Source organism: Camelina sativa, chromosome 12 (assembly GCF_030686135.1).
Source record: "Camelina sativa cultivar CO46 ecotype springtype chromosome 12, ASM3068613v1".
Lineage (NCBI taxonomy): Eukaryota > Viridiplantae > Streptophyta > Magnoliopsida > Brassicales > Brassicaceae > Camelina > Camelina sativa.
In genome coordinates this window covers 8,246,468-8,259,379 of record NC_141891.1, presented here as the reverse complement: position 1 = coordinate 8,259,379, position 12,912 = coordinate 8,246,468, and the positions used below count along the sequence as shown (strand labels likewise).

The following is a 12,912-nucleotide window of genomic DNA, read 5'->3' as shown; positions in this document are numbered from 1 at the left end:
CACGATTTATAGGTATCAAACTTCTTGTTTCTTTAGGAACCTCTAGTACCAACTAAAGTTAGAAGATTAGGTTGGATTACAAGGTAGATCACGAGAGTAAATAGTTTTATCTCCGTAAGTTCCTTCATACCCTAGAGACAATGAATGATGTTATCCACAGATAGACAAAGAACTTTTTCAAAGGATTTCATAAAGTCTTAAAGCCTGGCGATCGCTTAGTGCCTAGATCCAGATCACCTTTACTATGATTGCAGCCTCACATCCCAAGTTAGTCATAACGGAAGGCGGAAAAGCAATTAGGAATGATAGATCATCAAAGAGAAATACATATTACTGTAGAAGCAGCTTAACTTTCGCATTTAGAGTTCAGCCAAAAACAATCGTTGAAGAGTGTAAGAATCTCATCTAAACAAAATGCAAGAGAGGGAGAGAGAGGGCACAGATAATCTCAGCTTTTTAAAATCCACGCCTTGGACGCTCTTCCGCTACATTCACTCTGATTGCTCTACCGTCCATGTTCTGTAAATAAAGACAGACGCAAGGAAAAGATCAATTGAGAGCTACATCACAATATCATGTTAAGTGCATTAGCATAACCATATATGAGGAAAAGGAGATTACCTGTCCATCAAGAGCAGCAATGGCGTCGTTAAGTTCAGTCTCGTTAGACATTGTGACAAATCCAAATCCACGTGAACGACCTGTCTCACGGTCATAAACCACCCTAGATTCCACAACTTTACCATGCTCACTGAAAACCTGTTCTAGACGACTATTGTCCACATCCCATGGGAGGTTCCCTACATAGACTCTGAATGCAGGTTCATATACCCGAGGTGCGCGTTCTGGACGTGATCCTCTTGGAGCTGCCTTGTTGACTGTGAGAAGACGTCCGTTCAGATCCTAATAAACCATGAAAATACCAACACAGATGCTCAGTAATGCTCTGAGAGTACCCAATTCGAATCAGTTGCTAAAATTTCGTAGCCACAAACAACTCAATATAGACACAACAAATGGGGGTCAGTAGTGAACAATTGAGACAAAAGATCAACCGATAAAATGCAAAAGCCTCCATATTCAATTTACAAAAACAAAAACAGAGAACGTGTGACAAATAGTAACATACAAAGTTTCAGATAACAGAAATCCACAGACCCAAAAACAAAAACTGTTTTCTTGGAGCAAAAAGACATGAACTCTGGTTGAACTAAGAACAACAATGCTACATATGCACCAAAATCAAATGAACAAGATCCCATTACACTAATACTTCAGATACCATTGAAACATATCAACTTACATAACGGTTGAACTTCTCGACAGCTGTCTCAGCTTCTTCCACGGTACTCATTGTCACAAATCCAAACCCACGACTCTGGTCGGTTTCCCTATTGTATATAACCTTCAACCAGAACAATTCAAAGAATAGTTAACAACAATATCCCTTGAGTTACAATATAACATCAACTGTATACATACACTCAAAACCAAAAGCATAATGTCAACAGATATGAACTCAACACACACAATTCTGACCACTTCAACAATTTAGAGAACCTCCAGACACACTTACAAGCCAAGCATTTCACTTTCCTCATTCATTTGACTAATACTTCGATGCTTATAGCAATGCACAGAACATATATGACCTTGACTTAAACAATGCATAACGAAACATAAACGCCATCATAACGAACCATAAGAGCACAAGAAGAAAGCAGCTAAAAATTCACCTCAGCGATTTCAACAGTACCGGCTTGCTCAAAGAGCATAGCCAAGGCTTGGCTATCAACATCATAAGCCAAATTCCCGACGAAGAGTTTCGCCTCTTCCGGTGGCTCAGGGAACTCAGCTCCTTCGCTGACATCTCCTTCCCCTTCCTGTGACTCGAAAGCCCCCTCGTTCTCCTCAACGGCGACGCTTCCTTCCCCACCTTCTTCAGCCCAATCGGAAGTCTGGGCAACGAAGGAGACAAAGGGGGATTTTTTAAGGTGGGTTTTGGTTTTGAGAGATAGGGAGAAGCTTGAGAAAGAGAGGGGCATGTTAATGCGTCCGGTGAGGAGAGAAACATTGGAGCAGCGAATTCTGGAGGAAGAGATGGAAGGATGGGAGAAAAGGGTAGAAGAGGAAGAATCCGCCATGGCTAAGGGCTTCAAGGTCGAGGTAACGATAGAAGAAGCCATTTTGGTGAATGTGAATTTGTGTGAGAGAGAGAGAGATAGAAGTGGAAGGAGAGGAAGGGAAGGGTTTTAGAACGGTGGGGCGAGATAAGGATAAGGAGGGCCGAGACAGCAAGTCTTCAAAATGGGCTCTTTACTACCAAAGAGTGAAAAATAATTTTAAGAAACCAAACCAAAAAAATAGGGCAAACAATTATTTTGAAACAAAACAAAATGAAAAGAATTGAATATGTGTTATATTTTTCACCCAATGGTTAATAATTTGCTGGTTCAATTTAGTATTTAAATCTGATTTGTAAGCACTGTAATTTATTTTTAATATATATAACAGTGAGCTACATTTTTGGAAGTTTTTGCCACATATCATTTAGTGATATTCTAAATAAATGTGGACACAAATACATTTTTCAAGTTTCAATCACAATTCCCTTGGTAAAATGTAAAGTGAATCTTACACTTATGTTTATTTCCATTTAACCTTTGTACATAGGAAATGCATATTCTTCGCGTTTATATATGATATATTTTTTACTTTTTTACTATGTAACATAGAGATGTTAATTTGTGTAAATCCACCATATTAAAATTTACAGTACATTCTTTTTAATCAAAAATATTTCAAACCTATTTAAATTTGCAATCCATTTCAAAAAAAAAAAAAAAATTTGACCCAAATAATATAAGTATGTAATTTCTAATTAATTATTAATTATATAATATCATTAAATTATAATTATGAAAAACATATTTTCCGTTTTCCCTCATAAACTTTCACTTGAACTCTAATTTTTCTTTCACAATACAAAGTCTCATTTTCAATCTTATTCATGGACCTAAAATTGATCCGAAACTGACTTATTTTAAAGAAAAATAAGGAAACTTATTTTAAACTTTTTGATCCTAATATCTTCTCTATAATCAATACGAATATTTTAAACTTCATTCTTGGATCTTGATTCGAATATCTTTACTATAATTGATCAAGAACCAAGATTGAAGATTTCAGTTAGGAAATTTATTTTAAACTTTCTAGCTCTCTAAAGAACAACCTCATACGAACTATATAGGAAATTTAGGGGGAGGTATTGGTTTAGGATTGAGAAAGAATTTTAATGACTTTTTGTTTTTAAAAATCTTGCTGATTTTTAAAATCATAGAAAATTAGAAAGTAAAAATGAAGGATTCTATAAGAGATTGTTTAGAAAGTTATTTTAAATCTTGCTGATTTATGTTTCCTAATCTTGTAAAATATTTCATAAAATCTTTCAAAATCTTTATATTTGATGAAAGAGTTTTCATGACTTTTGTTATGAAAAAAATGTTATAAAATCCTAAACCAATAACACAAAATTTGAATTCATTAACAATCCATGATTCTTTTGTTTTAATTGAATAACATAAAACTTTTAATGACTTTATAAGACTTTTAATCCAATAACACTAGATTTATCAAGATTTTAGATAACTTTTTACAAATCCACAACCAATAACACCAAATTTTTAAAGAGTTTTAAAAAGTCTTGATTGAATAACAACATATTTTACATAACTTTTAAAGTCATTAAAATTCTTTCAAAATCCTAAATCAATAACCCCCTCTTAGAAACGAAATACATATTAGCCTTGCCATTAGTAGTAGTTTCCTTCGGTGGAGGCTTGTGTGCAGGCGTGCAGCATTAGTATTGGTTTTGTCACGGGTTCGAGTCTCACTTTGAGTACTTCTGATTTGTTTAGCTTTAATCAATTATATGATTCTTTATGGGAAAAATGTCATTAAAATCATGAACTTTCAAATTTTGGCCATTTAAAACATGAACTTTGTTGTAGGCCATTTAAAACATCAACTTTCGTTGACTAGTTTTTTTAAACATGAAGTTTCATTGACCAGGCCAAAATAGACATGACGTTAAATCCGATAGTTGACCTACTAACAGATGTTACTATGCCATTAATCACTCCGTTACTGACAAAACGACATCGTTTTAATTGAAGTTTTAGTTTGAAATAATGTCATTTAAACCATGAACTTTTAAATATAGGCCATTTAATTCATGAACTTGTAAATGTATGTCATTTAAACCATGAACTTTTAATTTATGTCATTTAAACCATGAACTCGCCCTGGGCATTCGGTAAAAACCAGACAACCTAAAAATTTTGGTTATCAGAGCAAATCGAAGAGAGAAAGCTTAATAGTTCGGTGCAATTGATTTGAATAACCGAATTTTGGTTTGACTCGGTAATCGAATCGATTGGTTTATTAGAAACTGTAGAAGTATATAAGCTTAATCGGCTAACCCGTTTAACCCTAGTTTAGTTTATCTCTTCTTTCTTCGACTCTGCCTCATGATGCGATTCTGAGAAAGAGAGAGAAGAACATCAGTTCATCATTCTTTTTCGATCTTTGTCATGTATTTTGTGTCTTTTTGTTTTTTTCTTGAGTCTTTTTCATTTATTAGGACACTACACTAGAGTCTGAAGGATTGATCATCTTGTTTTAGGATACTGCACTAGAGTTTGAAAGATTGATCACCATTTTTATGTATTATGGTTTACATAACATAAATTTGAAAGTTCATGGTTTAAATAACATACATTTACAAGTTCATGGTTTAAATGACATATATTTACAAGTTTATGGTTTAAATGGCCTGTATTTAAAAGTTCATGGTTTAAATGACACTTTTCGAATTAAAACGACGTCGTTTTGTTAGTAACGGAATGATTAACAGCATAGTAACGTCTGTTTGTAGGTCAATTATCGGATTTAACGTCATGTCTTTTTTTGCCTGGTCAACGAAACTTCATGTTTAAAAAAGGTAGTCAACGAAAGTTGATGTTTTAAATGGCCTACAACAAAGTTCATGTTTTAAATGGCCAAAATTTGAAAGTTCATGATTTTAACGATATTTTTCCCGATTCTTTATCGACAAGTGTTACTGGGATATCAAGTATACTCGTGTTAATATATATCCAAATTATATAACAGAACATTTAAGTAAAATACTCAAATTCAAATATAATGGAAAGCCTAGTTACAACTACAAGTGAGAAGTGACAACTGAATTAACTGACTCCACGTGACTGCAGAAATGCAACTATTAGTTGCAACTTGCAAGTTTCCCAATAACTCTCAGTGTCTTGAATGAAGAAGATTTGTTAGTTAAAACGAGAAACAAGCTATGGAGCAATGTGAAAATTCTCTACCTAGACCCTAGTCTGATGCTAAAAAAAAAAAAAAAAAATTAATCCCTCTTTGCAACTTTATATTAGCATAGTTTAATACTAAAAGACTCACCAAATCGAACCAGCCAAGCACTAATCACACCAACTACGTCACATCATTCGTTGCGACCATTTGTTAGTATCAAAATTTTCTTCTTCCTTTGGTTGCTAAATGTCATTATTATTGTTGCACATGGCTTTCCTTAACAAATAAAATGTTGCACATGGGCAGAAAAAAAAAGAAAGGTGGTTAGTTGTTTAATTAGTTACTTTCAAATTTTAAATGTAATGTATCCCCCCATAATCAGTGGACAGTAGTCAAACACGAATATGAGACAAGCCCATCAAAAGTAGAGCTACTCCTCTGGTATTTGACTGCTCCAAATTTTTCTTTCTTTTTTCCTTTTTTTATTTTTTCTTATTCCAATCTATCAACTCCACTTTTATAATTTTCTTTCCTATTTTTAAGGGTAAATTTTTCTTTATTTAACAACCAGGATCGATGCATTGGCCAGAGGGAAGAAACATTTAAAAAGTCGCGAGAGTTGGTCAAACATTGACTGGCTCACCACAGCTTTGACTTAAAAAGTTACCATTTTACACAACACTCCAAACTTCTGAATAAAAAAGTGAATTTTTCGGAAAACCAAAGCCTTTTTTTGAACTGCCAAATGGTCACATTGTAACTAACCTCTCCATCCATGTGTGTACGTACACAAATTGATTAACTTCAAATTTTTGCAACTAAACTAACTCATAAGAAAAATACTAAAAGAGAAGGACACAAATTATATTTATATTAATATCAAAGATCAACACATCTGCACTTGTTCCCACACTTTAACCTAATTAAAAGATTCCTTAAAACAGAGAATCCTTAAGAAGGGTCCTAAAGATCAGAGCAAGCCAGAGGTTGTATTCTCCTTACAATTTTACCCGAAATGAAAAATAAAAATTAAAAAAAAGGGGTAAAAAGATGGTATTAATCATCCCCTTAATTGGTGGGTGGCTTTTTAATTGCCTTTTCCTATATATAAAATTGGTAATGTGTGACCCCAACTAAGCCACAATCAGCAACGGGAGCTCTTACGGCAATTCAGTGCACCAGAGCTAAACGTCAAGGGTCCAACGAGTGAAGACGGTTTAGCACCAAGGCTCGAGGCCTTTGCATAGCTAGACGAGGCTGCACCACCTGATGGAGTAAAAAACGCACCGTTTAGCAACAAATCTCCAGAAGATCTCCAATTCCAACTCTTCCACTCGCTCTCAGGCGCGTCCTCATGCTTAGTCACTTCTTTGCTGAATCTGATGTTTGGGGCCAAGAATCTGTTCCCTTGACTATTGATTGTAGGATTAGCACTTCCTCCAATCGCGTACATCTCCCAATGTGTGTAGTCGTTGTTCACCACATGGAAGTACCCATGTCTACACCTACACATCAACAACAACACAATGGACCCAAAAAAATTAATCTATATCCATAGTCACAATCACATTAACTAACTAACAACTAACACACAGTAAAAAAAAAAAAAAAAATCACATCTTTTAAAAATTTACCTTGGCATTCTTTGGACAAGGCCTTCACCAAAATGGTTAAAAGCAATGGTGATTTGCATATTCTTGTCACGAGTGTAAGTATCACTGTGACCAAGCAGCATGACCTTATCATGATGTGTCATGTGATTGTTAGACAAAGTGATAGCCGTCGAGCCCATGATAGCATCAATGAGTCCGTCTTCACAGTTAGAGAGCGAGCAATGGTCAACCCAAACATGACTCCCTCCAAAGATAGAGACACCGTCACCGTCCGATATCGTTCTCCACCCGAAGTGCCTTGGGGAGCTTCGTACCATAGCGTTCCCACCTTGCTTACAGTCATGGATATGAATCCCATGGATGATAATGTTGGTCACGTACTGGATCGTGATACAAGGCCCACCAGAGATGTGTACGGAGACGCCACGACCGTCGATGGTCTTGAAAGAGTTCATGATGAGCTCTTCTTTGAGACGAATCGTCATGTCTCGCTGGAAGATGATCCAGAGCGGCTCGTCTTGGATCACGGCGTGTCTTAAAGTACCGGGTTTGGGGGTAACTGGGTTGTCGTCTCCTGAGTCGGTGACAACGTAGATCCGACCGTCACGGCCACCGATAGCGTTTTTGCCGAAACCAATGGCGCAGTCGGCGAGACGTTGACGGTGTTGCTCCCAGTGAGGGTCACAACGCCAACAGTCGTCGATTGGGTTACCGGTCGTACATGAGAGATAACCTAACTTCCTTCTTGCAGCAACCGACGCATTAATGCTCCTGCGAGCGAGCGAACAAACAAACACAACTTTTTATTAAAAACAGAGACTTTTCAAAATGGTCCCTTTTTTTTTTTTGGTAAAGGCGACAACTTTGTAACACAATGCTCAAATGTAAAGCGAAAAAATTAAATGATTAGTGGTTCTCAAGTAAATGTGAATGATAAAGTTGAGAAAGATTCATACTTGTGAACTTCTTCAACAACAGATTCAGGGTCTGGAACTGGTGAAGATAAGAACACTGGAGCGTAGAGAAGAAAGGAGACAATGGTGATAAAGAGCTTCTTCGTCTGCATTTTCGTTTTTTTTTTTGTTCTCTCTTTATCGGATTAGAGTACAGAGTCTCTCTTTCTCTCTCGGATTTTGGGGAGAGGAGATGGAAGCAAAGGAAGACAGAGGAATTAAGTAGTGAGTGGGGGAGATAGAGAGAAGAGGAAACTTTGGGGGAGTTTATATAAAGATATAAAAGGACCTCTCTCTACACTATACACTACTACTATTTGTTATTGGAAATTTTTAAGGTTTTGGTCCCACTTTTTTTTTTTTTAATATCATATCATCTTTAATAAAGAACCTTATAGTATATAATAATGCCTAGGATGAACCAATAATATGGTTACATCCGTTACTCAAGTCTAATTTGTTGACAAAAATAAATAAAAATAGCTTCCACCAATCTAATTACTAATTAGGTCGAAATTTGTATACTTTTCAAATAACTAGTTAGGTCGAAATTTGTCTACTTTTCAAATAACTTCCACATGACCTGATTAGCCGAATAAATATATTGATCCAGGAAGTTGGTGTTTAAAGTTTTATTATAAGGTTCCAAACCAAAGTAGCTAGTTGATAACATATGTTATAATTATGCATGTATTTATAGTTGTGTTTTTAATGGTTTTTTTTTTTTGTTTCATACATTTAAGAAAACAACAAAAGTCGGGATTTATAAAAACTCAACTTTTTTCTTGATTGGGCATGCTTTGAATGTGTTACGAATTCATTAATTTAATTATCTACCGATGGCCTTCACAAAATTTCTATTTGTTTGAATATACATGTTCTGTAATCTATATGGTCGTCTAGCGGAGAAAGACATCAACGCAAATTCTTTAAATCGAGATAAAGAAGCTAAAGCATGCTAAAAGATATCGAACTGGCAAGCAATGATCGTTTAGTGGAACCATATCAGTCAAATACTGAAATACCTCAACACTTTCAAGCTAGTAAAAGTTTGCAACACATTAGGCCTAATAAACTTCTCAAATATACAACTTTTTAAGAGAAAAGTGACACATTAGGTGTATTCCTTGGAGTGTCACTTTTCTTTTAAGAAAAACAACTTTTCCTTATAAACTTCTCAAATATACCATAAATTCCAAGGAAAATCTTAGATATATAGAATCATTTGTTTCACCAAATTTCTTAGTTCTCGGAAAAGATAGTCGACATTCACATATACCAATTTTGATGAAAGGCGATTGGAGGCTGATAGAATCCTCGAAACCCTTAAAAGTGTTTTTATTATGTTTTTAATTATATATAGTATTTAAATAGATTGTTGCACTGTATAACGCTTTATTAATATCTCCTATCAATAGTTTGACACACTAAATAATTCGTGCGGCACCACTGGACACTTGCTGAATATAAGTATTCTAGATGTAAAATCTACCCCAAACGAGTTGGATTCTATTGCATTTACATAAACAATGATGAAACCTTAAAAGTGTGTGATATGGTTTGGTAATTCGATATCTATTTAGCGGTAATTTCTTGTATGAGTAGTCTCGAATCTAAACAATTCGTATCCTATTACTTATATAGATTGCACAATCCTTTTTATTATGCAGTTTTACATCCTAGTTTGTAGAATAATATATATGTCGGTATAGAATATGGTTACATATATAATTTTACAAACAAAAATTAAATAAATCATTGGAAAGTTTCCGTATTGTACCATTTACCTGAACAAAACATTTATTATTCAGAGAATTAAGATTTCCAACCATATACTATAGCGACATGCCGGGTAATATATATCAAGGGAACGAGAAGACAAATGAGTGGAGATGTTTTGAGTAATGAGGTATCAAGTAGACAAGTACACACAAATAGAAAAAATAAATAATGGAATGAGATGATAAGAAAGAAAACAGTAGAATGATGTAATAAAATGTCGGGATAAACCATTTAATAAGTCGTAATGATTCTGTTGAAGATAATAGTACTGCTTGCATGATCTTTGCCATCTATCTTCAAATTCTGTATGCGTATATCTGTATGGATTTTTGATTAGCCTACTTTTTAGATAGGGAATCGAATGATATATAGTAATTTTAAAAACATAGAAATGAGTTTAAATTGTGAAAACAAAAAATGATAATAGGAAGAAGAAAGATGGATAATATTTAGAACAGTTGATACAATATATATAGGAGAGAAATACGAGAAAATGTGAAGTTTATAGGGTTGTGTGAAAACAAAAGTATCTCACCATATTGGCACACAAACTACTTAAATTAAGTTATAGGTTTTGAGTTATGTAATTGTTTATTAATGTTTGGTTTTATTTCTCTCATTTTCTATAGACATATATTGTACTAATAGAAGAACTTAATTACAGCTATTTTTCTTCATGATTGGTATTGTCGGTGAAAATGTCTTGAAAACTAGTTGTATATCTCACCATATTCCCATTCCAGTTCATAGTGCACCAATCACGGTACGGGATTTGAAAACAAATCAAAACTCTCTCTGGCCTCTGCCTTTAAAGTCCTTTAGGTAAATAGGTGTTGGTAATGATAGGGGGAAGTGGAAAGCATGGGGGGAGGGAAAGTGAGTGTGGGGCAACTAATGCCTCGTGATTTGCCCTTTTTACGGGATTCCTAATTGTTAGGTTCGTTTTTGACAGTTGAGCATGCTTTTCTCTGCTGGACACCGTAATCAACTGATACCGTTTGATTTTTCTAAAAAAACATACTATATATAAAAGTATTGGCTACTACTAGTACTACAAACGAAAAGTAAAAACAACAATAGTGTCACCTTTGTTTTTTCTTTGACGACAACAATAATGTCATTTTGTTGACACTTGAAGAAGTCTGGTATATATAATATTGTAAATAACATATACACTACTACTCCATAACTTTAGTTTGCTGTTGATGGTTTTCAAAAAAAAAAAAAAAACAAAAACAAAAGTTTGCTGTTGACAAAACTAAATGTTATGGACATATTTCTAACGAACTCATGGCGACCTTAGCATATTTTGATTGCTTGTGCTGGTTGTTGGCGCTCCTTTTATTTGATCTTTCATGGTGTGGTTTGACAATTCTAACAGGGAAAAGGAATGGAGATCTTGTTTTGACCATATTTACTAAAACTGTAACATTGTAAAATTCTTAATTAGCTCTTTCATCTTGGCTAAAAAAATGTTTGCTTTGTTAATATATTTTGCTTTATCCATAAGATAACTTGACAAAACCTAGATTATGGATTGACAAAACTTAGGCCTTGAACGTTTACAAGTTTTTAAATGGTTTTTAGATTTTTGTGTTAAAAATTTATTAAAAAAAAAAAAAAAAACAGAAAAAAGAATTCAAGTCACGCTTAAAAATGAAAAACTAGTAAAACATAGATTTTGGTTTTTCTTTGAAAATAACTAAAAACCAACAAAATCTGATTCCCTAATTTTTAGTAAATCCAATTTTTTCATAATCTTGATTGGCTTTAAAATAGATTTTTGAAAAATCTAAAACCAAAAACACATTTAAAATCTACGGCCTTAGTTTTGTTTTCCCCAAAGTAAATGTTCTTGATACATGCTAAATCGAAATTAACAACCATTTATTTAGCCATTTGAAATAAGCTACATACCATTTCTCTTTTGCACGGGAGATAGTGCGATTGGCTAAAAGAAGAAGTGCAAGTTGAAGTTCTTATAAACCAAAATAGATGTGTTTTGTCATATAGATTTTGCTTTATCAATAAGAAACGTAAAAGCAAACAATCAAATTCGACATAAAACACTGTTTAAGGAAAGATAATTACTTACATTGATCTTGGGGGTCATAGTGCTCCATGAACGGACAAAATATTTCCAAAGGTTATACTTGGTGAATGGTGATAAATTTAGGGTTTGTCACAAGTGTTTTTAAAAAAAAAAAATTTGGAAATAGAAGATCCGATTGGTTGGCTTGTCGTAAGTTATTAAGAAAATTTGCAATATTTATGTGTTAGTTAGATTTATGTCCTGATTAGTACAAGACTTTTAAGACTTTAAAAAAAATTAAAGCTTTGAAAGCCATTTATTTGCCAATCAAACTTTTTTGACTTTAATTTTTTTTAAGGTTTTGTAAGTCATTTATTTTTTTTCCTTCTTTGCTTTCTCAAAATTTTAAAAGCTTCAAAACCAGACTTTAAAATTAAAAAAATATAAAACTTTATTTTTTTCTCCCCCATTATACTTAAAAGCTTTCCAAAAGTTTATATATAAATTTTACATAAATTATTTTTACACATTAATTATTCTTATTTTTTTCTCCTTCTTTTAAGATCCATTTTAATAATAATTATTTTTATTTTCATTATCATCATTTCAATATATTTTAATAATAAAAGTAACAGCTTCAGCTTTAAAAGTGTTTTTTACCAATCAAATTTTAACAGTTAAAGTTTCTACAGTTAAAGCATCTACAACCAAATTCTCTACAGCTAAAATTTTAAAGTTAAAGTCTTTACAGCCATAAGTAACAGCCGTTACCAATCGGGGCCTTAGTCTTTGACTTTGAGATTTTAAATACTTACTACACTCATATTCAAAACACATATAAATATGAAAGTGAGTTACATTGATTTTTTTTTTTTTTTTTTACAATTTGATAGAGTAGTAGGAATCAATCAAGGATAGAGGCCCGCTGAACTCAACAAATCTTCACCTTCACTCCACTCCACCAACAAGATTTGATCAATAAGATAAATGTGATAACGACAACGAAGATTTGAGTAATCACAGCACATGCATCCCAAAAACTGATTATATTGTTCAAGGGGCAAAGTAGGCAACCCTATCATGCGACGTATCCTTTTTCTTTTGTTTATTCTTTTTCAGTCCGTAAAGTTCGCCGAGAATTCGAAGATAAGTAAATATATGGTATCCAGCCATACATGTAATACGTGGCTAACTCATG

At 33.6% G+C, this 12,912-nt stretch overlaps 2 protein-coding genes and 1 long non-coding RNA gene across 4 annotated transcripts; all 3 read right to left on the bottom strand.

The window, feature by feature from the left end:
* Positions 1 to 308: 308 nt before the first annotated feature.
* LOC104730967 (31 kDa ribonucleoprotein, chloroplastic) lies at positions 309 to 2,397 on the bottom strand. Its single transcript, XM_010450218.3, has 4 exons — positions 1,737 to 2,397; positions 1,304 to 1,405; positions 622 to 903; positions 309 to 519 (listed from the first exon to the last, which is right to left on the bottom strand). The coding sequence occupies exons 1-4, from the start codon at positions 2,184 to 2,186 to the stop codon at positions 457 to 459; spliced, it is 897 nt and encodes a 298-aa protein (XP_010448520.1). The 5' UTR covers positions 2,187 to 2,397; the 3' UTR covers positions 309 to 456.
* Positions 2,398 to 6,188: 3,791 nt separating this feature from the next.
* Positions 6,189 to 8,272, bottom strand: LOC104730966 (putative pectate lyase 18). The gene is made up of 3 exons (XM_010450217.3): positions 7,904 to 8,272; positions 6,969 to 7,718; positions 6,189 to 6,839 (listed from the first exon to the last, which is right to left on the bottom strand). Exons 1-3 carry the CDS (start codon positions 8,011 to 8,013, stop codon positions 6,479 to 6,481), a joined length of 1,221 nt encoding a protein of 406 aa, XP_010448519.1. The 5' UTR covers positions 8,014 to 8,272; the 3' UTR covers positions 6,189 to 6,478.
* Positions 8,273 to 10,794: 2,522 nt separating this feature from the next.
* On the bottom strand, positions 10,795 to 11,923 carry LOC147930281 (uncharacterized). Of its 2 annotated transcripts, none has more exons than XR_015574250.1 (2): positions 11,600 to 11,923; positions 10,795 to 11,105 (listed from the first exon to the last, which is right to left on the bottom strand). It is a non-coding gene; the product is annotated as an uncharacterized LOC147930281 (long non-coding RNA). The 2 variants fall into 2 exon arrangements; XR_015574249.1 differs by having other exon boundaries at positions 11,778 to 11,923.
* Positions 11,924 to 12,912: the final 989 nt, after the last annotated feature.